This window comes from Stylophora pistillata, chromosome 8, assembly GCF_964205215.1.
Source record: "Stylophora pistillata chromosome 8, jaStyPist1.2, whole genome shotgun sequence".
Lineage (NCBI taxonomy): Eukaryota > Metazoa > Cnidaria > Anthozoa > Scleractinia > Pocilloporidae > Stylophora > Stylophora pistillata.
The window spans coordinates 23,342,691-23,369,020 of NC_142526.1; the positions used below are offsets into that span (position 1 = coordinate 23,342,691).

General features: G+C 37.8%; 2 protein-coding genes across 2 annotated transcripts; one reads left to right on the forward strand and one right to left on the reverse strand.

Annotated features, from left to right (window-relative positions):
• Positions 1 to 3,589: 3,589 nt before the first annotated feature.
• On the reverse strand, positions 3,590 to 10,632 carry LOC111335562 (coiled-coil domain-containing protein 174). Its single transcript, XM_022941499.2, has 11 exons — positions 10,492 to 10,632; positions 10,317 to 10,409; positions 9,292 to 9,407; positions 8,319 to 8,377; positions 7,837 to 7,901; positions 7,456 to 7,532; positions 6,934 to 7,041; positions 5,762 to 5,886; positions 5,159 to 5,253; positions 4,739 to 5,057; positions 3,590 to 4,366 (listed from the first exon to the last, which is right to left on the reverse strand). Exons 1-11 carry the CDS (start codon positions 10,528 to 10,530, stop codon positions 3,621 to 3,623), a joined length of 1,842 nt encoding a protein of 613 aa, XP_022797234.2. The 5' UTR covers positions 10,531 to 10,632; the 3' UTR covers positions 3,590 to 3,620.
• Positions 10,633 to 11,942: 1,310 nt separating this feature from the next.
• LOC148725575 (melanocyte-stimulating hormone receptor-like) lies at positions 11,943 to 13,781 on the forward strand. The gene has a single exon (XM_088730968.1). The coding sequence runs from the start codon at positions 12,255 to 12,257 to the stop codon at positions 13,236 to 13,238; it is 984 nt and encodes a 327-aa protein (XP_088587094.1). The 5' UTR covers positions 11,943 to 12,254; the 3' UTR covers positions 13,239 to 13,781.
• The last annotated feature ends 12,549 nt before the right edge of the window (positions 13,782 to 26,330 follow it).

A 26,330-nucleotide genomic window follows, 5' to 3' on the forward strand; every position in this document is an offset into this window, starting at 1 on the left:
CAACAAGTTCGCAGTCCATGGGATTCCTGCGAAAGTCATGAACCAAAAATGAAAAAAGATTCAGAGTAGGGAGTGGGACATTCATTTGTCGTTTTTGTTGCTTGTTGTTATACACGTTTTAAGCTGTATTCTTCATTGAAAATAAGAGCACTGAGTCGAAGCTCTTACCATAGCTCCGTGAAAACTCTAGTAGTCCATATACTTACTTGTAAGGTAACTCGAGAAGCCCAGAGCTCAAAGGCATGAGGCAATTTTGCTAAACTGTGAACGAGAGGAGAAACACAACTTTTAAGAGAATTTTAATGAAGTTCTCTACGGTAATTTACAAAAGATTTGATAGAATCAACATTTGGGAAGATATTGCAAGGAAAGTCGAAATACAAGAATTAAACGCATCGACTTAAGACAACCACCTTTGGAAATTCTGCAAATGATTCTTTGAAGAGACGTGTTTGGACGAGACCTTTGAAGAACAGAGGATTATCACACGAATTTCTCTCTCACCTCGTCTAACGTTATTGGTATTCTGCAACAGCACACCGGTATCTTCATATTTGGGCTGCTTAACCAGAATTAGGGAAACAGTCGTCTTAAAAATACTTTCAGAGGTAGTCGTGAGGGCAGCACCGGCAGAATGCGCTGTGTTTCTATTTGAAGAAGAAAAATACCGTAGTGTCACACTGACCCAAGGTGTGAGACATGAAACATGACAGAATAAATTATAACCTTGCCCTTAATTTGCTCCCTGTATAAATCAATCACAACAAGTTCCGAAGGTTTCATATTTGCCCCAATGGTTTTTTGGTGTGATTACATTTAAAAGTGAAGGGAGGAAAAGCAAGTGTTTGAAGAAATATTTCACTAAGTATTTTTATGTTTGAAAAAGGTTTGTAGCTGCCTACCGGACCACTCCTAGAAATTGAATATAATATGACGGGCTAAACCGTTGCTATGGTAACTTAACAGTCAGATGGATTGATGTAACAAGTAGAGTGGTGACGAGGCATTTCCTTCACAGTGGTGAAACAGCCAAAAAATATTTATGATATGATAAATTTAACAAACGAGGGAAAGATTTCTGTATAACCCCATATTAATCAAAAACAAATCCGAAGTCCCGAAGGTAATCTGTTGTTTTGCTTCTGTTTTCTCATATCCAAGAATTGTATGCATAATAAAGTATGGGGTTATACGGAAATCTTGCCTTTATTCATTTATGAGTGAGCAGTTTTCATTCATTTTTGACTGGGTTAGTTTCGAGTTGCAAACATTTACTAAATCCAGGTAAAATCATTCAAAACAGATGAATAGCGTAGATAGCTAACTTGTTATTAGAGCCAATGCTCTAACCTTGTTAGGAGTTGTCAGGTATTTCTTTCCTTCCTTAACTTTCTTAATTTCAAGGTGTTCTCATTTTTTTTTCTCGGTACTGTCCTACGAAAAAAAAAAAGAAGGAGATAAATACATCATAAATACGTACATACCTGACTGCTTTTCATTCTAAATAATAAATGTCAACGACTGGATCGAAAGACTTATCTTAAGCCATTACATTTTCTGCTGATGAGTCGTATTGAACAAAGCATTCGGAAATTTGTTTTTGATAACAATGCTTGATGTTTTTTAGAGGGAAAAAGAAAATACAACAAAAACCATTAATGCTTATTTCAAGTGTGCTCTTTAAAGAAATTGAAATCAGCACGTGTAAAGAGAGAGAAAACTTCGAGTGGTACCCTCATATGTGTTGTTGTTGGATGAAAGTAGACGACAGTCCCCCCCCCCCTCCCCTTCAAAAAAAAATCTATCAGTGTAATGCAGTGAGTGATGCGTCTTTAGGGTTAACATAGGAAGAGCAAAAGAAAAAGATTACAGAGAAAGGCCTGTCTCTGTATAAACAAGAGAACAAGTGCATTTAAAACGCGCTTTATGTCATCGCACTAAAATCATGAGAGCTAGTTAAAAAATATTTTTAGTTATTAGAGAAAACTGGGTAAATAAGCGCTAAGTATACACCAACAATGAAGTACGAATTTCTCGTGTTGGCATTAGAGTCCCGTGCACGGAACTGTCATGGCGGCTGTCGCTCAGGATTTGTTCTTGTTCTGTGCGTTATTCTCTTCCTTCTCACTTTAGACTTTGTGAATTGATTTCACTAGGGCCACGACAAGAAGGATAAATACTGTCTTACGTACTATTCAAAGCTAGCTTTCTATAGGTTTTTTACCTAGGCCTGGAGTAAAGTAGCGACAAACTGAAAACAATGAATCTTCGATATGGTACCTGAACCACTTGATTCAGCATAAGAAACACTCGCCGTCCTGAACAGAGCAGACAATATCCAAGGTATAAGGGTCGAAATAATGTGTTTCTTGACTCCAAAGAAGCCTAAAAGGACGCTCAAATTTCTCGTAGTTCGTAATCTTTTTTCACGTGAAGGATTGAGCGCAAATATGAATAATACTTTTTGAAAATAATTGTAATTCAAATGAATTATCCGACTTCAAAAGGCACCGAGATGTTCGGTCTGATCCGTCCAATTATAAAATGAAGTAGTAGGCCTCGCTTTAGAGAGATTTTGAACTTGAGTGAAGAAGTTCAAAAGGGAGCTGGAACTAGTGCCACTATTTCCATCTCCCTTTTGAACTTCTTTATTAAGTTCGGTTTTAATTTTAGAAGTACCAACTTGCTTGAAAAGCATTTTTTCGTCTTGCAGAAGCACTACTTGATATTTAGGGTGCTTCAGAAACGTAAATTCGTACCCAGATCCTACCATGTAACTGAAATGATTGGCCGTGGAAGGTCTGGGTACCAAACTACCAGAATAGTAAACTTCTGAAATTCACATGAATGCAAATAGTTAAAATTCTTAAACCTAGATTGATTTACTGCAGCTATCTACGCTTTCTTTTGTATCAGAACGACATTGTACTGCAATGCAGACAGCTATTTATAACTTGTCACTTTCCTCGCGGAAGTAGGGCACACGAGGAAACGCCTGAGCGCGGCCCGGAAATACAGGAAGGTACCACCAATCTTAATGTAATCCGGTCGGGATGAAAAAGTTCAAAAAACGAAAAAAATTTTATTGGCGTCTTAATTTGGTCAGAATCACCAGGCACCGCAGGCAGCAGCGCTAAACGAGACTGTAATTGCCGTTTATTCTTCGAATTGATTCAAATTGATGAAAGGTGATAAAGTTGAAAGAGCCTACGAAAAAAATATGAAAATAGTCCTGTAATAATCATTTGAACGAAAGTGTTCCAAGGACCCCGGCTTAAGGCAAACGGAAGAAACCTTTCTAACTTGCCGAAAGGAAACATTGCAAATTCGAACATTCGCATCATTTGGTCCCATTGGAAAGTCTGCGCAAGTCAAAATAGGTTCTTAAGTTTAGCTATTGACTGTGGTGGTGGGCTGATGAATACCGTAACATTCACCTCTCCTAAAGAAGGATCTTGTTTACGCCCCAGCAAGTTGGCGCAACACAAAATAACCTTAGGTAACGCCAAATTTGTTCAACTTCCATTGAAGAAATCTTCTGCTCTGTTTGCCGGAAACAGTGAAAGAAGATGCACATCTGAAGCTTGGATTTTTTAACGGTAATTTCATTTATTTATTTATTAAGTACTTGATCGAAATTGAGCCACAAAGCTAGCCAGTTCCTCTGTTGACGGAACTGTTTTGTCTCTACACTGGACTTGGTTGCGATCATTCGTATTCTCCGTATCCTCAGCCGGCATTGTTGCTTTCCCATCCGATGCTTCTTTCGCAGACAGGAATACGTTAGCGCTTGAATTATTCGATGGATTGGAACTCTGAGTCGCTTGTGCGCTGGTGACGGGGCTTTTTCCCAATGTGGAAGGCGCCCGATAGGGTTGCCATGGTGTCATTCTGGGTTGCCAAGGAATTGGAGGCGGTGGAACGTTATAAGGAAAATTTGGTTGCCATGGTACCTGGTTTACTGGTGGCAGTGGCGGAGGTGGGATGCTAGGAGGGGAACGCCACTGACACCCAGACCACGACGGTTGAACAAATTCTTGTGGGGGAGGAGGGAGACGGGGAAAGTCTGGGGTGTATGGAGCAACCGGTTGAGTTTGAAGTGGTCGTTGTACTTGTTGTTGCTGTTCCGGTGATTTGAATTCTTTCTGTTCTTCATGATGAGAGATTTCACGAGTCTCATTCTCCCAATATCTTTCATTTTTGATTTCTTTCCCCTGATTAAACAGTCTTTGCGATTCTTTCCGAGTGTTTTTACTGTTCTGGGTTTTACTAGTTTCCTCGTAGTAAAAGGAAGGAGGTGCAAATTCCAAATCTCTTTCTGATCGTGGGTCTGTTCGTGTTGACGATCGAGGCTGATCCCATTGCTCTGTTGAAACGAGACGGAATAATTTAACTGACATGTGTGGATCAATATCAAGGGAGGGGTATGTGTGCAGTTACTTAGCCACTGAAATTGATCCGCATGTGTACTGAAAAGAGGATGGAGGATAGAGTTAGGAAAGAGAAGTAGAAAGAGAAGACTGGGAACAGGAAAGTACAGCAGAGAGCGAGTTCTGTCGGATTTCTTTGCCGCTGGCATGGGCAGTGAAAGAAGTCTGAAGGAGGGTCGAGAGGGAATAGAGGAGAAAAATAAAAAGAAAGTAAACGGCTAAAAGAAATTAAGCCATTAAGTATGGCACTGCACGCCGAAATTGGTGGTAAAATCAACTGAAGGGATTATAAATGTCAGCAAACTTACTTATTTTGTGTCGTGCCCATTCGGGTAAATCCTCTTTTCTTAAAGGCCTTCGTGGCACATCGACATGTACCTCTTCCTTTTCACGTGATCCCTCCGCGACATTTTGTTCTGATGTTGTTGTTTCTCTCGTATCCTCCGCGTCTTTCTGTTCTTTCTCACTCCATTGCAATTGTCCATTCTTCTCAATTGATTCCTCGCTAAGTTCGCCGGAAGCTTTTAGTTTTTTCAGTTTTCTTTCTCTTACTTTGGCAAGACGAGCGTCCAGCGCAGCTTTTCGTTTGTCTTTTAATTTCTGAGTACGAACTCGCTGCTCCATCGTCTGATAAGACACAAAATAAACATTGAGTGAATCAAGAGAAAATCAATTGATTAAAGACTAATTTCCAATTTCTTTTCTTTTAATACTGTCTGTTTCCTTACCTGATCTCTCAGTTTATCTAACGTTTTCATCTGTTGTTGTCTTTCTTCTTCGTTTGTTGAAAACTGATAATATCCCACACCATGATTGCGGATCTCTAATATCACAACAAAAAAAAAAGACTATGAGAAGATTTTTAAAATTTGAGTTATTTTGTCAGTGTATGTCACGGACTAAATGGTTACGAGTGCATCATTTTCCATTAAAAAATTACAGTGAGTAACACACAGTGCTCGTCCAATCAATGTTTCATTAAGCTGGAAATTGATTTATGTCCAGATATTAAAGTTTGACTCGTTCAAGGCTCGAAAGGCCCGTATGATTACCCAGACTGAGAATTTTGTTCGGGCTACGGATAAATCACTGCTGTACAGAGACGGGCTGGAGATTGGGACGAAACAAGGCTGCGGGTTTGATCATAAGCTGCATTGCACACATTTCACAATTGAAAGCTTTTTTTCCATTTGTTTGTTTCTGACGGGCGAGTATGTTCAAGATTTCACAAAGATTTCAGATAAAGGACAGTAAAAAATTGATCCGAGCTCCCTACATGGATTGGCATTAACAACTTCCACATAAGATTCACCAATGAATATCAAATTTACCATCAAATCGTATATCTTGGTAATGAACAGGCCCAATTGGTTTATTCATAGCTTCTTCCTCTTCTTTCTCCCATTCTTGCCTCGCGAGGTCTCTCCTCATGTCTTCGGATAAAAGTGTCGGGGGACTAGAAGTAAAGACAAATGTTGGTACAAGTGTAAGTACCACATTTATACGTTAATAGCGGCAAGTTAATAATAATAATAATAATGATGTTTAATTCTTCTATAGCGCCTTTTACATGCACATATGATCAAAAGCGCTTTACAAAATACAAAATAACCTATAGTATAATAAATTACATAATTAAATAAAAAAGTATCTAAACTAACTAAACTATTTACATTATAATTACACGAGACTAATTAGAGAAAAGTGAAATATGCTATTCTGAATAAATGGGTTTTTAGCATGGTCTTGAACGTGGCTATATTAGTCTGGTCTCTTATCTCTCTTGGCAGTCCATTCCAAGTTCTTGGGGCAGATGCTTTGAACGATCGGTCACCCAATGTAACTTTAAACCGACAACTAGTATCTTCAAGTGTCAGAGCATTAGACGCCGACCGTAAAGAGTACCTGCTATTTTCCTTGATAAACGATAAGTTACTCAAATACTGTGGCGTTTTAAAATGAATTGCCTTGAAAGTCAATAAGCCTATTTTATACTGAATCCTATATTCAACAAGAAGCCAGTGCAGCTTGAACAAAACCGGCAGTATGTGATCGAATTTAGGCTTGAAAGCAATTAAACGCGTTGCTGTATTGTAAAGAAGTTGTAGCTTAGACAGATGTCCAGCGGGTACATTATATAATAGGCCGTTGCAGTTGTACAATTGCCGCGCATTAGAGCGACGCCGTAAGATTGGTTGCAGTTTAGCGGAAACTGCAAACGCGGTGTGCGCAAGCTGGTGTTTAGGCGGGAAACCGCATATTAAGAGGGGGCCTGGTAGGAACGGCAGACCTAAAATACGGTGCGGGAGCCTTAAGGAAGAGTAAATGCCCAAGCAAGGGTTTCCGCTGGAGGCAAGCACTTTATAGCATGTGTTTTGGTGGGAATTACGCGTGTGGCGTGAACGAGATGGTTTTGGCGGGAACACAAGTTACGCAGCAGCTAGAGAAAACTTTCAAGAGAAACACAAATACAACAGTCTACGAGTGAGACTTTCATACTAACCCCTTTGGAGCATTCATATCGTTCATATCTTTATCCATTTCTTGTAGATGTTTCAGATCTTTAAGCAAACACCTCCTTTCCCTGCCCAGTGAATCGACATAATCAACCCTGAAAACCAATGAATATAACATTCACATGAGCAAACTTTGTACAACAAAAAGGGAATCACTCATTTGAGTGGTCCGGCTTTTAGCGACTGTTCAAGTGATGACAACAGAAACAGGCCGTTAGAACCCAGACAGGGGTTACCACGACCGCCTAATTAATCGAGGTACAACAATTACAGTAATTGAGGGGAAAAAAATGTTTGAGACCATAACAACTGACCACTTAGTAAAGGGTGACTGATCAATATGGTGTTGCTTCATACAGTTTCGACTGTAGTGCACTATCTGCATTAACAATGCATTGAATCAATTTGCTTTACTTCCAATAGGTGGCTTTTTCGTTCCACTGTTCTTTTGTTAGTAGATGCAAATGATTTTAGAGTAAGATAAAATACAAAAGCAAGTTATGACCAACCATTCCTCTTCAGGACCTGAGGGGGGTGGTATATCTTCATCTTTCAGTTCATCTAAATCCTGGTGACACTCTTCATCCTTTGAAACAAAACAAACAACCAAGTTGTAAATAAACCTCTACATATCATATGTAGTCTGAATGGAAGTACATTCTTTTCCTTTTAACCTTTTCATTAAAACCATTCGAATTGCATGCAACACAGGATAAACTATTAAAGCTTTTTTTTTAAATGTGCCGCAAATCTTGCCTAATGTATTAAAACCAAGATGTGATGTTGAGGATGATTGCCAATGTAAGTGTCATTTATAAGGTAAAAGGTTGGTTGCAATGTTTCAATTACAAAAAAAAACAACAAGAAAAAGAATTTAATTCCCACTATACCTTTGAGTAAACCTTTTTGTGGAAGTCCACCAAGAATCTTCCTCCTTCCTCATCATCATCTTCATCTTAAAAGAAAAAAGGTAAAAAACAAAAACTACAAAATGAGGATAGCATAAATGTAAATAGCCATATGACAAAACACTTAAACACATCTTGTTCACATGCAGTAACAATATTTATTACACGACTCGGGAAGTCAGAGGGCCAATAACTAAAATCAACCAATCAAAATGCTCTATTGCCAGTCAATATTCTCTCAGTATTGGTCCTGAATGATACCGCACTTGTGTCCCTTTAAACTTCAGTCGTATAATAAATCTCTTATTAACCAAGCTTGCTCGGGACCGTACTGGAAGAATATCGGTCCTCGGTCTTTTTTGTATGGACCTTGCTGCGCTCAGTCCGTACCGTCAAAACCTCAGGCCGATATTCTCCCAGTACGGCCCTCGTGCTTGGTTAATAAGATACATACAGTGTCTCACCTTCAATTTCCCCTCTTGCCATCTTCTCATACAATGCTGCTTTGACTTCCAAAGCTTCTCTAAATCAAATACAAAAGGGAAGCAACTTTCTGTTGTTAACCTCAAGTAATACAATTCATGTACTGTGATTTTTATCAATTTATAGGCTCTGTCCCACTAACATATTACCATTTCAGATCTGAGCAAATGAAGTCAAACAAGAAAATAAACCCATGCGAGTTTATACCCTCCTGTTGCAACACAAAATTAATGAGGTCTTTTCCTCAGGCTGGGTTATTTTAAGGATTTTTAAATTCAGGTCTCAATTTTAGTTAGGAAAAAAAAAAAAGATTTAATGATAGTTAAACCTTTAGACAATGTCAACTTCCCCTAATTCCTTTCATTTTGACAATAACTTTAGACAATACTTTAAGCAATGACTACTGTACAATAGCTACATGTAGAATATAAATTCTTTAAAAACAGATTGACTGCATAAATGTCCATTACAAAAAAAAATCTTCTAAAGGTAAGTCACATGAGTTGTTTAAAGCAGTGTCTTGTATCCTGGTACTAAAATTTTGAAGAAGCATCTTCTAAATTTCTTAACACACAAGTCAGCCAATGCTCAATTAATATCATATGCTTCATTTTAGGTGTGTTAATCTCTGTTCTCTTAAATCAGTCCATTGAGAAATGAAGACAGTCCAGAAATGCTCAGATTTATAAAACTTTTCCTTTATCTTTGGCAAAAGCTTGATAATCTCTTTCCCCCCAAAAATCTTCTACAGTATAGTACCTCTGATTTTCATATTCATAGTTACATTTAATTTGTAGAGGGGCCACAACAATTATAAGCACTAAGATCTGGGAAACTGTTTCAAAATCATAGTATTAAAACTCCCATGACAATTACTGACAAAAGGGAATAATAATAATAATAATAATAATAATAATAATAATATGAAGAAGAAGAAGAAGTTAACTGTGGTACCTTGATTTTTGGAGAGCTTGCTGCTCCTCTAATGACAATTCATCTTGTTTCGATGGTGCTTTCCCTGGGTTTGAAACTTTTGTCTCTTTTTTAACTTTAGCCCAGACTGGAGGTTTCTAAAAATATTTTCATTGTTTCTTAATATGAAAGCAAAACTGATACACGTTCAGTGCAATGTTTCCCACTCAATCTATTACTATCATGGTGTGGATTCTTTCCTCTATGAAAAAAGCACTATCTTTTAAATGTCACAGTTTCTTTTAAAATTAGGCTAACCATTTCAAGCCTTAAGCTCCACGAGTGGAAACAAAAGAAATTCTTCTAACAATATCAATACAACCTCAACCAGAGAAGTGTTGAGAACAAGGACATATCAATTAGGGGATTATTAGTTGATCCACTAACAGATTCTCCAAACTAACATCAAAAGAACTGTATAGCAGACAGTAAAGAGAATTACTAATGAGATCTTGGGAGTGAAAGGGTTAACAGCATTGATACACATCCGATTTGTCCTTACAATATCACACCTGAATCAAAAATTAAACTCACAAGAATAATAAAAAGTATCATCGTCAAAAGAAACTCTTGATTGTTGAACAAAATTCTCCTTGTTGGCAACTAACTTAGGATATGGATAGCAGTATGGAGAATATGTATTAAAGATGATGTCAGATTGTTAGGGTGTAAAGAATTGAGTTTTTTCCTTAGATTGTTAGGGTGTAAAGAATTAAGATTTTCTCCGGTCTGAATGAAAAGGATTTTGTTTCCCTCCTCTCCAATTAGCATCGGAAGGAAGAGGCCTTGAAGATTAAATCGCAGCTTGAACGATCAGATAAATGTTACTCTAGCTCGTCAGTATTAACACGTAATCAGACTTAATGAAGTTTGGCTAGTGATTGTACAACTGTAGCTGTGCTAGCACTGTGCAGAACAACGACTTCATTTATTATTGTACGTTGCGTATACATACATCCCTTCGAATGTAAGCTGGCAAGGACTGCAATGCAAAAATTTGTACCCACCTTCGGCTGTCGACGTGGTATCTTTTCCCCTCCAAGTTTCTCTCGCTTGAATTGCGACTCTTTCCGGGCGAGTTCAGCCTTTAAATCTACAATCTAAGAGGAATTTGTTTCTATCAGATCGCATCACTGAAGATACATAGAGTACTTAGTATAATGTGAAACAAATAACTCTTACCGAAGCTTCATTCACATCGATAACTCGTTTGGCCGCCATGTTATTCTTGAAAGCGCACCCGCTGCCCTGAAAATAGGTGTGATGGGCTCAATAGGTTAAGTACTTCATGTAACACACGCTGAACGAGACTGAGGCAAAAGAGGTGATGGAGCGGAAAGAGACAGATGCCGCCTTACTCACCTACCCCCTTGATCCTTTATGCACTTCAGCTCAATTCAGAAAGAAGAAATAAAAAACCCGCGAGGCTTGGAAAAATTTTAGTCTATGAGGAGGCTCTTATATGGGCACCATTGCCCACTTTTGGGTTACTGAGGAATGTTTGAGATAGCAACTAACGAGAAATCAAGCGACTAACATGTCTTTAATATTAGCATATCCAGCAGTTTAAGTTCTTGAATTAATAGAGTCTCCTTTATCTTACAATGAGTATCAGAACGACCTTTTGTTAATATCTCAAGGTGGTCCCATTTCATGTTGTGACTAGTTGACGTCACGTGGTCTGCGATAGCAGATGTATGACAGGCACTTGTGAGCCCTTTCAAATGTTCAGTTTTTCTGTCATGCAATCCACGTTTTGTTTTTCCAGTGTAAAAATCCGGGCAGTCCCAACAGCTAGCCTTATAAAAAACCTTTGACATTTAACTCTAAACGATTATGTCAGCAGCGATAAGCTTTATCTGTATTAGTTTGCATCTTTGTATGTGCAAAATGTTTTCTTTTGTTCACTCTTATGCTAATTAGTTACTTATCTTAAATTTAAACTCAGTCGCCACTTGTATTATCAACTTTCACTTCTGAGGATGTATGTCAAAACATACGAAACGTCAAGTAAAGTTTACTGATCTTGTTTTCCAACATGCGTTTTACTGTCATGTTTGTAACTGCAGTTTGTGTGTTATTTCTTATCAAGCTACGATGGCCAAAGAGAAAGAATTTTCATTTCTATCTGATTCTTTAATTTTTCGATCTTCTAATGGAACTGAATATAAAGAGAAATAAATGAGATATTCATTTTACGATCTACGTATGCATCCGTGGGAAATATAAACAACCATTTGCAGTCAGCAGGAAATTAAAAGAGGTCTGATATCCTCTTTGTAGAAAAATACTGTCAAGTAATTCAAAACAAAAGACAGATACAATTGTCCAAATAAAACACACGACATAAAAGAATATATAAATACATTTTTCTAAAGAAAGCTTACTAGCTACATTAAATTGAATTGGTGTAAAAACATCAATTCGCCTATTTTACTCATCATTTTCTGGTGCAATCATTTTCTGGAGGCTTTGAGATTTTTTCCATAAACTAGGCTGGTGAGGCCAAAAGCAGAACAACCTGTTTTCAAGTGTAAATCTCATCAAATGAAAAGCGCTCCTCCCCCCCCCCCGCCACTTCCCACTTATGAAATTTAAAGAAGCAAATAAATCACTGAAATGAGATCGAATTTCATAATAAAAACTGGATGTTGTGATTAATTACAGACGTCATTATTGCGAATTTGCGCGATTTCGATCTTTGGATCTGAAAATGAAATGAGATGTGAGCGACAAACCTTTGGTTTGTTAATTATTGAATGACAATAGGTCGTGTCCCCTGTAAATAATGGCACATTACCCTTAGATATGCTGTAAATCTCTTGCACGCACTCTTAAGAAATATTTTTCCTTGCAATAGCTTCATTTTACACGGTTCTGTTAAGGAAATTCGACCAACACAGGTCTGATCTAGTTTGAAACTGAAATTCCATAACGAAGTTAGTATGTACAATAACTATTCCATTTCCTCTCAGGTGAAAATGGCTCAAGCAGAAGACAAGGATACTTGCCTCTATTCTTCCATAATATTTCAGCATCAAAATGTTCCATCACAATTCATCGTGTTCATTTGTGCAATTAACATTTTGCTTCTTATAACATCAGCAATAGGAAATACCTTGGTCATCTTAGCAGTGTGCCGGAAGACTTCTGCTCTTCGCTCACCTTCAGTGGTTTTGCTTTCTGGACTCGCCACAACTGATCTGGCTGTTGCTGTCTTTATTCAACCACTATTCATAGCTTTCAATTTGGCGCTGCTTTTTTCAAACTCTGACATAGATAAATGTGTTTCCGAAATTACATTTATCGCTCTTTCCTATACGGCGTGCACTGCTTCTTTAATGACAGTTACAGCTATCAGTGTAGATAGGTTCTTGGCAATCCAATTTCACTTGAGATATTCCAATATCATAACTGTTCCACGAGTCATTTTCATTACTGCTATGAACTGGTTAATAAGTGGATTTTTGGCAACCGTTTCACTATGGGCAGGGAGAAGGGTTTTCCACATTCTCATTACTTGTGGAATAGCATTTTGTCTTTCCCTGTGTACCATTGTACATTTGCAAATCTATCGCAATGTTCGTCGACATCAACGACAAATCCAAGTACAAGTGCAAGCAGTACAACATGGGACTGGATTGCATATGGTGCGATTTAAAAAAACAGCAGCCAACGCCTTTTTGGTTCATTACTTTCTACTTCTCTGCTATACTCCTATGTTTATTTCGATGTTATTAACCAGAAAATTTGAAAATGGTCCTGGTTTTAAACCATGGATTGAGTATTATAGACCCATACTATGGAATACGTCATCTACTGTAGTGTTCATGAATTCGTCTTTAAATCCAGTGATCTACTGTTGGCGGCTTCGAGAAATGAGACTCGCTGTAAAAGGAACCTTAAGAAGGATGCTATGCGAGAATTAATTTCTTTCGAAAATAAGTTTTTTTTACTTTTTTCACGGAGACAGTTCTGATATGTTTGTGTATTTTTATAAATAATTTGCCTCAAGAATATTTCTTCCTCCCACCCATCGTTCAAAATTCTTAGCGATTTTAGTGGTGAAATTTTCAGTGGTAAATGAAAGGCCTCTGTTTCAAATGTCACTGCTTGGTCAGCCATGGCTTGTTTTCTGTTTTTCGACCAATAGGAAACGTGCTTTTCATTCGAACAAAGAGTGGTTTGGGTTCGCGCTTGTATTTCTTTGATTGACAAAATGTTGTGAAGTAAAGGCACTACACAGAGAGAAGGTAACTGAAGATGTGTCAGTTATGAGAGCCTCATCGAATTTGTCATTCTAATAATATGGGCGTCGTGTGCTCTTATTGCGCCGCCGTTCTAGGCGTTGCCGATGCCAGTAGAGTCCGAATAAATTGACAGAGAGTTTCTATTGGTCAGGCATCTCAAAATTAATGGAACGCTACTGAACTTTGTGAAGGTCAGTTCCACAATATCTAATAAAACATTTAACCAAGAAGTCTGTCGGTTTCCTTAACTGGTCACCTCCACTACCTTTATTTTTTACTCCATATTTGGATGTCTTACCGGAGAAAAAATTATGAATTTCTTGAAGAACAACTGGCGCGTAGGAAAAAAAGGACAAGACAAGACAAATCAAAGCGACGTGTAAGGTCTTCTGTTTATTGAATTGTGAGATGTTCTGATGAATCGTGCAGTTCTGTGTTCCCACGACTGTACTGATTAATTATTTTTCCCCCGCCTGTGTCTGACTTACTAATTACAGCTTTTTTCGACTGATCACCTTTTCGTCCTTGGCACCTGCTGATAGTTTCTCTGCACTTGACAACAATTGACTCTTCTCTCGCATTTGCTATTGAACTGAAATGGAACAGTTATTGTACATTTTGGTATTACAACTGGTTCCTCTAATGAATCGTATCTGATGAAAAAGGGCTTGGAAAGGGTAAATGAAGTAAGAGAGGAAAGTATTTTCTCATAAGTAGAAAAAGAAATGTCGTCCCTCAGCGGCTGTCTTCGTTGGGCTTGCGCAAAAAATGATCATGATAGCATCACGTGATCAAATATGCTCCTTACTGTCACAGCTTAAACTGGAGAATTTCTGTTCGTTGATGCGGCAAATTGTTCACTTCCCGGGACGGATAATGCCCCCAAACATGTAACAGTCTAAATTTCCGTACCAAAGGGAGGTTAGTTTCTAGACTGTTATTGTAGCCTCGTGAAATAACATTTTGCTTTTTGTAAAGTATGAAGAAGGAAAGGTAGAGCTTCAGTTTCATAAAAATTTTTGTTTACATTTCTTGTCCCTCTGTTACTACTTGGTGAACAGAATTACAAGACTGTAAACTTTTTTCCGGACGAGGTAAATAATAGACAATTTTAATTAAAAGAATCCGCAAAACGTTGACATTAAAAAGATGTTTAAAATTCTCAATTTTCACATATATCCGAAAGGTGCCATAATGCTTATTGTCATTGCAGGACTCTAACAACGGTTAGAAAAAAATTGTTTCCGCTTACAAAAGCTAAACCCACAATGGCAGGTGCCCCGGCTTTTCCGAGGTTTTGATAAACAGAAATACAAGACGGTAACCAATTAAAGCACGACGTAAAGACACGCAGGATTAATTGAACAATCTACATTCATTGACACAAAAATATGACTAGAATACTCGATTATCACAAATAACTGAAAGGTTTCATAACGCTCATCGCAATTAAGGCACCATAGCAAATGGTAGAAACAATTCTTTTTTTCTACTCTGGGCTTTTGTTTCACACAACGAGAGCTGGGAAAAGTCTCTGCTTTGCACTTTGATAACAATCCCAACTTGAAGACGTTAAAAGTCACGTAAACCAAGTGCAATGTCTTAAACAGTATTTTCAATATAATTTTCAGCCTATCTGATTCTTTAATTTTTCGATCTTCCAATGGAACCGAATATAAAGAGAAATAAATGATGTGGAGGAGATGCTTTAGCTGGCTGTATAGTGCTCAATACATAAAGTAGAACGTAAATAGAAATAGTAAAATCAACATCGAAACAAAGTTTCCGTGACTCGTAGTTTCATGCTTTCGCAATCTACGATCTACGTATGCATCCGTGGGAAATATAAACAACCATTTGCAGTCAGCAGGAAATTAAAAGAGGTCTGATATCCTCTTTGTAGAAAAATACTGTCAAATAACTCAAAACAAAAGACAGATACAATTGTCCGAATAAAACACACGACATAAAAGAATAACTACATTTTTTTTTTTTTTATAAAAAAAGCTTACTAGCTACATTAAATTGAATTGGAGTAAAAACATCAATTCGCCTATTTTACTCATCATTTTCTGGTACGTTCATTTTCTCGAGGCTTTGAGATTTCTTCTATAAACTAACCTGGTGTGGCCAAAAGCAGAACAAACCTGTTTTCAAGTGTAAATCTCATCAAATGAAAAGCGCCCCCCCGCCCCGCCATATCCCACTTATGAAATTTAAAGAAGCAAATCAATTACTGAAATGAGATCGAATTTCATAATAAAAACTGGATTTTGTGATTAAGAATTAACTTACAGACGTCATCACTGCCTTGTAGAATCAACCATTAAAAAGGAAAGTAGTTCAGTTTATTGGGTTGGTAACTCACCCTGACACTGTTTAATTCGAATTCGCGCGATTTCGACTTCCAATCAATATCGTTAAAAAAAGAGAAACAAAAAGAAAAAACAAAAGAAAAACAAAAAGGAAAACAAAACAAAACAAAACAAATAGAAAAAAAACAAAACAAAAATAAAAACAAAAATAAAACAAAAACAGAAACAAAAGAAAACAAAAAACAAAAACAGAAACAAAAGAAAACAAAAAACAAAAACAGAAACAAAAGAAAACAAAAACAGAAACAAAAGAAAACAAAAACAAAAACAGAAACAAAAGAAAACAAAAAAACAAAAACAGAAACAAAAGAAAACAAAAAACAAAAAGCCGAATAAAAAAAGAAGAGTATGGTGTTTTAACCTTCTTCCGAAATATAATAACTATATCTGTGGGTGAGCTCTATCTTCTGGGAGCGATGGCATTAGTGATAGTGGGGGTAAACTTCCGTCAACTACCGAACATCTTGACATTATACTCAAATTATGAAAAGAAATCATATCAGACTGATTTATTAAATACTTAGGCAGGATGTAATAGTTGATGACGCCAAAATAATGTGTAAACAAAGTGCTTTAATAATCATTCTCTAACTTGGGAAAGTCATTTAATAAATATCCTCCAGTTATTAAGCTCTTCCACCTTTCTGCAAGAGATTGCGACTGACTACATTGCACAGATATTTTCTTACTGTAACGTTTATTGACCCATATTTTTCTCAGATTCGAATAGAAACCTTGTGATTTAACAGATGGATGGTACTAATTCCAACAATAGCAGTGAAAGTCTTGTTTCGCCTCACAAACCTCTGTGGCAACTTAAGCTGACCGCCTATGCGATCATCTTTGGTGTTTCCCTCGTGGGAAATACCCTGGTCGTTGTAGTTAATACGCTTCAGAGAGACAACGACACTGTTCACAACACAACAAAGGCTGCCAGCAATTATTTTTTGGCAAACATGGCCGTCAAGGACTTGGTTGTTACTGTTCCTAGCACACCGGTTGAACTGCTCACAGCAGTGACTGGACCTAAATGGTTAGTTTCTGGAATATTTGGCCTAATTCTCTGTAAAAGCTACAATTTTTGCTGGTTTGAGGCTGTAAATGTTTCAACAGGCAGCTTATCAGCCACTGCAGAGGACCGTTTCCTTCTCCTGTTTCACTCGCATCATCACTCCGCGCGCCGCAAAGATGATCATTATTTCAATATGGCTGACTACGATTGCATTCAATTCTCCTCTCTTCAAAGTTTAGCAAATCAAAACTGAAAGCAGTACAAAAATCTGCTACCCAAAGTTCAATAGTCTTCCGTCCATTGAAGTGTATGTCATTTTCAATTTTGTAGCTCTTGTAGTCACACCCCTAGTAGTAATGGCAGCTTTGTACACTGCGATGGGCGTAAAACTTTGTTTTAAAGAACCTTCCGTGAGCCAAGCGACAGAATCAAGTCGACGGGATGAAAAGATAAACAAAAGGGTGACTGTCATGTTATGTGTGATTGTTTTAACGTTCGCAGTATATTGGTGTCCTCTCTGGGTCGCCATCATTTATTGCTATACTACCAAGTCCGCCTCAGTATGTCACGGTTACCGTCTAAATTTTGTTGCAAAGTTATTGAGACTCAGTAACTCTGCGTTGAATCCGTGTATTTACTTCTCTTGTGGCGACAGTTTTCGTCAGGGCGTCAAAAAGCTTTGGCAAGAGATGTTACAGCTCGATGTCTTGCACAGGAGTTAGGGTGTCACCTGCTATAATGTAAAAGGAATGATTCCTGAACGACCGTAAACGGTGAGCGCGTTTCGACTAATTGTTGGCAAAACAAAGACCAAACTAACCAAATTGGAGACCAGAGAAAAAAATATTTCTGATAGGGTAAATGAAAACTCGGAATAAAAAGACGAAGCTGGCCTCAACGCGGGAAGGTGTGAGTGTCACGACTGGTATACGTATTAGCTTTGCCACTGATTTTTTAGGATAGTGGCGGCGGATAAATTTCTCTACCAATCCAAAATGCAAAGTAAAACAAAACCAAAGCAATCACCGATTGCTCACCTCATCCAATTGAAAGTGCTCAAAAGACAAAAGTATTCTGGCTTCTGGAACATGATATCGATCATGTCACTAGAGTCCTGTTGCCCCACCGTTACCCTATGTTTATGGTGAGTTGGTGACGACAAAGTTTAACTTACCTCTCTGCCCAGCAAGGATTGGCTGGTCTCAGCTTATTCCTATTTTCATTAATGTCTGCTTGTGTTAACACTAGAAAACATTTAATCAGATTTTGTCCCTCAACACTTGTCACGGAGATATGAATGGGCCTGGAGCTAGGGCTTGGAGCTCGTTATCTTCAACGCTACCTTCAATTGTTGCCCTAATCCTGTAATCTCCAATGAGTGACAGCAGTGAGAAAAAATGAGAACCTAAGTCACGTTTTTAAGAGTTTCTAGATTTTCGAAACTTAGTCAGTGGTCATATGACAAAACGCTTATGAACTGAGTTAGATTAGGCCGGACGGGAAAATATTTGGCTCTCGTTCATAACGCACGGACCTTGCGCCGGCCCTCCCACTCAGTCAATAAACAGATAGTCTGTGGCTCTCGTTCATAACGCACGGACCTCGCGCCGGCCCTCCTACTCAGTCAATAAGCAGATAGTCTGTGGCTCTCGTTCATAACGCACGGACCTCACGCCGGCCCTCCTACTCAGTCAATAAGCAGATAGTCTGTGACTACACATGCCAACTGTTGTATAATTGTAGAGTATTGCACTAAGAAAAGCAAAGTGGTATGAAACCTAGAGGGATTGATGAACAGCTCCTGTCGATACCAAAATCGCGACGGGAGGACTTGGTTAGAACTGACAGAATTTGCACATTGGTCAATTGCCAGGCCGATAGCAGGGAAGGAAATTAATAGAATAGGTACATGCGTTAAATAAATACCAATCATATTTTAAAACGAATTTCGCCGGTTTGTACAATCTGCGTACCCACGATTGAGTCCGAAGGTATAAGGAGTCAAACTTTTTTTTGTCTTTCTTCTTCTTTTCTTTTCTTTTCCTTTCTTTTTTCTTTTTTAACCCTTTAATTTACATTTATCAATTCAAAGGATATGTTAGATATGTTCAGAGTAAAACGCACATGTGAGAACGTTTGACGATGTAGCTTTTAATTTACGTTCAAATCGATAACAAGTCGAAATGCAGAGGCGAGACCCTGAACAAACATCGAGCTAAACCCGACAAAAGTGGAAGGTTAAAGGACTTGCACCACACCATAAGACTATTCTTAGTTTTATCTAAATGGGTCCGCTTTAAGAGACCGTTCAATAGAAATGGAGGACAATACAAAGAGGCTGTTGGCAAAGCTGGGACTCAATGAATAAGTGTAAATAGAGGTGACCGCTTTCAATTACAGTGATTAGGGGAAAGAACTTCGGGACTTTGAAAACTGACCGTCTTGACCTGACAGGGTTACCACTTAATATGGTGCCACGCCGATGAAGCCTTTAAACAATTTCCCTTAGATCCTTCATCCAAACGAGTGTAATGACAAAATACAAAACAATTCTCGATATTTCCGGAAGTAAACTCAGTAGGGCGTCAAATTTGGAATAATAGGTACCTAATGTATCACTTAGCTAGCGGGTATGGAGATCTGCGCCCCAATAGTCTTCTCACCGAAGTCAAGGATAACAGAGAATGTGGTTATAACGTTAGTTTATTCCGGATTTACTTATGATGAGTTTACTGCAGCTACCTTATAGATTTAAGTGTTTGCATTATGATTAAATAAAAAAAAATTATCTTGATAGTAATAAAGGTACAGGTATTGATGTCGTTATCTCATAAAGAACATGAATTCTCACATGACGGAAAGACTTTGCTTCGTACAAAAAAAGCTACTGATCAATGATCTCAATTCTGTTCAATGTTCAGTTCAAGGCTCGACTACTTTCACCCCTGAAACACCATCTTTGAATTGTTCCCACCAGTGCATCAGACCGACTTTGGTAATGTGGCAGTTTGCATACTGTTCTGCGATATCGCTCGCTGACAAGACCCTGTTCCAAAGGTTAACTTCTGTCACCTCACCCGGTCCAAAACTATCACTGCTTTGGAAATCCCCTCCACCTGTATCTTGAACTTGTCCAATAACAACTGTTCCTCCGGCTGGAATCTTGTCATTTTCCTTTAAGCCTGTTCCATTTCTTCGGATGTGTCCATCCAGATAAAGCTGCCAGGCGCCTTTTGTGCTTTTCCAGGCAACACAGATATGGTGCCACATGGTGTCATTTATCTTAGCTCCGGTGTCTGTAACACTTGGTAAATGATCATAGACAAATGTGCGTTAAAAATTCTCAGATCCTCCAAAGACTTAATTTCTCTATACTAATTGCATGTAATTCATTAAAAGCTTAAGTGGTAAGACAGTTCATTCCATGGCCGAAAAATCTGAAACACTACCAAGCAACGCAAATTAACTTAGTTAGGGTCCCTCTCCAAATGTTAATAATGATAATAATAATAATAATAATAATAATAATAATAATAATAATAATAATAGGTCTTTATTGTTTTTAAGCAAAAATACATGCTAAAACAAGAAAATTTACATAAAAATAATTACAAGGCTATCAACATTACTTAATATAAGACATTACATTAGATAGCTACTCTATATTTGTAACCATCATCGCCATAGTTTTTACTTCTCATCATTACCATTGCATTGCAGTGCAAAGGAAAGGGTTTCAAAATAATTTCCATTGATGGTCGAGTCCTATTATCAATTGAGCTGATTGAGAGAGCATAATATCGACTAGAAGTGCTTGATATCTTCGAAAATTATTCTTGTTGTTTTTTTTTTCTTAATTATGCCCGTTATCAAAGCATGCACTGTTTTATTCATGCGCAACGCAAAATTACATTGATTCTTTTTCAGTTTCTATGAAAGCTAGTTTTGTAGTTTTGTCACAATTTCCTGGCATTTCCTGAGCGTTTTCGCTAGCGGTGCGCGCTATTTCTTTCTACCGTGACAAGGGACTCTATTTTGTGGCAAGGTAGTCCTAAGGTAAATCCGAACGTTATAATTGCTTCTTACTTGGTCGGTATTTCACCACAGGGAACGCTACCCTTTCCACGGAAATGGTCATAAGCCATGTGTTTTTATTTATGAAAGCCGGCAAGATAACAAAGTTTGGTCCGAGCGTCATATAAAAAAAAACTGCTTATTAACCTCACTTGTTCGCTCGGTAAGTAAAAATCTAGTATTTTTCCCTCCCTTAGTTCTACATAAATTGCTTCAATATAATCCCAATCTCCCCAAAAAACGTCTGAGAATGTTCAGCGGAGTGCCCCTCGGTATTTTTTCAATACCTTCTTGTTTTGTTCCACACACCACTTACCTAGCTCCCGCCTTATCCAAAGTGATCCCAATTCTCGATCCTGGCTGAGAATTCAAACAAATAGAAATTCCATTTCCATGATTACTAGGAGCTTCTGCGTAGCTGTAGAGGCATTGTAAACTCGTTGTATTTGTATCCTTCCTTTTAACATAAAAGCACACGGTAAATTCCGAGAGAATTGAAGAAATTACGTTTTCTTTCTTGGCGTAATTTTTGATGGAAAGCGTTTCAAAAATTATCCGGTAACCTGTGGAAAAAATCGAAAAAAGGAAATCTTGAAGTAACCAGAAATCATGTTTCACGCGTTTTCTATGGAATATTTTACGCCTGAGGTCTAGAGACATAATTGATAATACAAGAAACTAGATTTAAAACAATCCACAAGCAAAGATCAAGACCTCTTGAGGAGTTAACGCGGTCTATACTCTTATCGACAACGACATTCGTCATCAAAGTTGTGAAAATGTTGTGTGGGCCTTGTGATGTCCGCAACAAATTTAATTTGACCACTGTGATGATTAATATCGTTGTCGATAAGAGTACAGACCGCGCAAAAGGTGGCGAAATGCGAGATACAAAAACACTGAACTTGTCTCGCAACATCGTTTCGTTGCAAGTTCTGGGTCGATGTTCCGCATTTTTTCACGTTGCGTGATCAACTTGTCGCGCAACAAAAACATTTATTGAGGGTTGAAGGAAGTTGTTGCGTAAAGTAAGGCGCGGGTCTACATTGAGCAACAAATTTTGGTTCTGAAACGAAAAGCGTATCTATTGCAAAAACCTCCAAAGCCTGTTGACTAAATTAAGGGATTCATACAGTGGATTTTAAATCTGTTTCACGTCACTACAAACCTTTTGAACAAGACAGGCCTTCAATCTTTTCACACTGCGTCCCGTGAATTCCTGGGGCACAGCTACAGTTATATCCGTTGACTCCGTCTGTGCAAGTTCCATTATTTTTGCAGGGATGGCTGTCACAAGTAACTTTTTGGGAGTATAAGATAACGTTAAGAATCGTCAGTAATATTTTGCTAAACGTTCTAAGCAACGCTAATTTAAAGACGCTGAAGAAAACATTGGTCCCTTACATTAAAGACGTGGGACTGATTTGAATTGACTCTGACGATGGACGGTCATTTTGCCGCTGTACCAGACATGTATATAATGCTTAAGATCGGTCTTTTCTCCAAACATGCATACAACCTGAGCTAAAAATATCAACCTTAAATTTTTTGAGTTGTTAACTTAAAAAAAGATGTAATGTTCGACATTTTGAGATATTTTTTTAATTAAAAATTGATCAAATATGTATAAATATATATTCAAAGTTTTAAACTTTTTCTATTCTTGTCAGTTTCCTTTTCCTTTTTTTTTCTCTTTCCGTTTGTTTCTTTCCCTTCAAAATGTTGGTTTGTTAGTTTTCAAGTCTCGGAGACGATTACTTCGCCATTTTCCTTAAGCAAAATTCCTTTACCATCCTCACTTTGCTTCTCTGAGTTGCCTCTTACCCAGCTCAGTACGAGTTTCTCCGGTCCAAATGGGCTTGCACTCGCCTGAATTAGATTGTTCCTTTTCGTTATAAACACACACACGTCCAGTTTCACAACTGTTGGTTGTTGGACAGCCCTTAAAAGTAACATTTATAGACATTGCGACGTGAAAACCCGATCAGAACACGAATATGAATGTACCTTGAAACTATTCCAAAGTAGAGCTGCAAATTAGGAAAGGTATGTTTTTTTCTTGAGGGGTGGTGAGAGGGCTGGGGCTTCAGAAGGGAGGGTCATCAGTGAAAGTGAGCACCGAAAGGGTCATACCTCTTTGTAAGCTATTCAAGGGGAGAGTCACACCTTTTCCAGAATTTTTTTTGTGAGGATTTTTGTGATGTTGCTTTTCATTTTTCTTACAGAGTAAGTTTTTCTTTTCACCCACTTTGATTTAATTTGCTGTTTTATTATAGGTTCTAGATTACATTTTTACGTTTATATTATGCAATGGCACATAGCTTTCAACAGAAGCCTGCCTGCCTGCCTTTGACATAACTCGGAAATGTAGGAAATATTAGTTTTGAGAGTCAGATTTCGCATGCTTTTAAACAATTAAACCTTTTTATTAAAATAACTAACAGCAATGCGGGCTAGCCAGAGAAGGAAGCGCGTGTATTTTCCCTTCGATATTTTATGTTCAAAACTTATATAATACTCAAAGTTTATACTTCCATATTCAAACTACAGCGATAATACATAATTATCCCACACTGATTGTTCGCAGTTTCATGTTTCAGCTCGCACACATTCAATATCGAGATATATTTATATTCAAACATTTCGCGTTCACACTGAGCGAAATATTCTGAGGTTTCTACGGGATGGAACATACCATGAAGTGGTCAGGGGAGGGTGGCACTTTTGTCAGTCACCTGAAGGTTGGGGGTCAAGAGTTTTTTTTTTTAACAACGCAAGGCAGGGCCAACACTTTTTTGGAATAAAATCTCAAAATTCCTCAGCCCTCCCCCAAGCAAAACTAGATGATTTTTTAAAGCAGATTCCTTTGAAAAAAGAGTGGCTTCTGAGTCGTACACCACATGTCCTACACCCTATGTCTTGTCATAATAAAAAAATGCCACTTTATAGACCGAATATTAGGCGATAAGATCATGGAGTTTTTCAAACACATTTCACAAGCTAGCGCTAGAAACACATTTTGGCAAAAATGACAAAAGTAAGTCAATATCCTCTTTCTTCGACCAATGTGTTTTTAGTTTCAAAACAGCACATGTAACAGGTGTTTTGTAGCAAGGAAAAATTCTGTGGTAGTGATCATAGTGAACAAAGTTTTTGAAACCATCCGTCGCTGGCATGGAAAATCATACCCGAACATATCTTCCCTCACAAATTTTTGCATAACTGACTCAACTTAATTCAAGATCGGGTTTACCGGCCTTATGTTCAGTCTTGTTTTTCCCCATCATTTGTCAATTCATGTCATTGTTCAAGGAAAGTTCATTTCGTTTTCATAAAACTCAGCTCAATTAAAACTTCAAAACGAAAGATTTTGGAGTGATAAGTGTTTTATTGATTGCATTTGGACTGTATCAACAAGGCAGAGTAATCGGTAATGAATATTTGTTTGATGTAGCCCGCGTGTTACTCAGGATATGCAAGAATAATGAAGAAATCTCGCATGAATCTTATCTCTGTAAAGGAGGTAAATTTAAAACGAAAAACGAAAAAGAAAAAAGGTTGAAAAGGGTGCAGTCCTAAAGCTATATGTTAATGGTCTCCTACACACCTTGCTGTGGTGACCACTTGTCGGCTAGTTAAGTAATAAATCGAATTCTCTTTAGTTTTACCGTCGAAATAGTGCATGCGAGATATTACGATAACAGTCTCCTTTTATCTACAGTATTACACCTCGTATAGTGAGTTAGAACACCAGTAAATCGAAAGAAAGTGAGGGCTATGACTTTAACGAAGATGCTATGGGTTTACTAGTGCAACAACAATAAGTCTTTTATCAACTGTACCGCGCCTATCATCTTATCAGTTTATTTAGTAATAATTATCGACGAGCTCACCGAAATAGAATTTCACATCATCACTTCTCATTTCACCCCTTGAAAATCTGAAAATTGCTAAATACCAATGTGGCGCCAAAGACTTTAACCCGAATGAGTCGATTTTTTTAGCAAATGAAATATTAGCAAAATAAAAACACAAAACTGGTTAATTTCAAACTTGAAACTAACAATTTATCTGCTAATTAAACGTACAGCAGCCGCAAGGCAGCTAGGTCTCGTGGAACCTAACATACAAAATAAAGCATTTTAGGCCGTAGTTACCTTTAGAAGCATTGAGAAAGTGGCTCCTTCCTCGAACTGCATATGTGTGTTTTCTTTGATAACAGAGCCATCGTGCTTGTTTAGTTCACATGTTCCCGCTTCGCCATTAGAAGTTTGAGGAGCAAGTTTGAAGTTTGTTGAAGTACACCAGGCGTTTTTCAAACAATATTGATTGCACCAGATTTGGCAGGGGGACTCAAACCGTTTTACAACGAAGCCTTTGAGCCGCTTATTTGTCAACGTTGTGAAGTATGCGGATGACTCTATTGCGGTTATGAAAACTGCACAGAGCAACAATCCTCGAAAAAGAACAAACGGAGGAGCGTTTTGAGGTTCCATCACCAAGACCTTCAGTATAATAAGCGTTGTGTTAATAGGTTTGTTGAACTCTTCAGTCACGAGTTTATACCTGACCGTATACGGTTATTTCATTGGTCGATTTATGTCTGAAAAAGTTTTGGAAAAGGAAATTGATAATTGATTGCTGACAGTAGAGTGTTTAATAACATACATGAGGATTTTCAATTGGTGAAAAAGGGTTGATTGGTCAAGAGAATGTTCATTTATCCCAAACAGAGCAAAAAATTGAATTTGAAATTGAAACCGCCTTGTTATGGTTTCGCTGTGAAAGTGCATTTCGATCGAAATATATCGTGATTTCAACGCGTTATCGTGATTTCAACACGTTATCGTGATTTCAACACGTTAAAAGATTGAGGAGCGAACTGGTAAATGAAGGGGCAAACTTATTTTTACTGCAGTGGGCGGGAATAGTTACGCTGATCATTGATGCGCTGATGTGGGAGTGCTTACTCTTTTTAGTACACACAATAATTTACATTCCCTTCTGGAAAACTTCCTTTGCGAACAAATTCAACAGACCTTTGGAAAAACAAATCTATCACGCGACAATGTGCAAAGATCGCGAGTTGATAATACCATGTGTGTTTATTGACTTGGCCTGCATATTTCATTACGACAACCTGAATTCTACAGAAAACCTGATGCACTCATAACATTGTAATTGCATTTTAAAGCAACTTTAGACCAAAGGAAACATTCCCTCTACAATACATCTTTTTTGTACTTCACTTGACTTAAGCTAAGTTTCGTACCGTCAGCGATCTTTACTTTTCCAAGGCCTCTGGGTGGC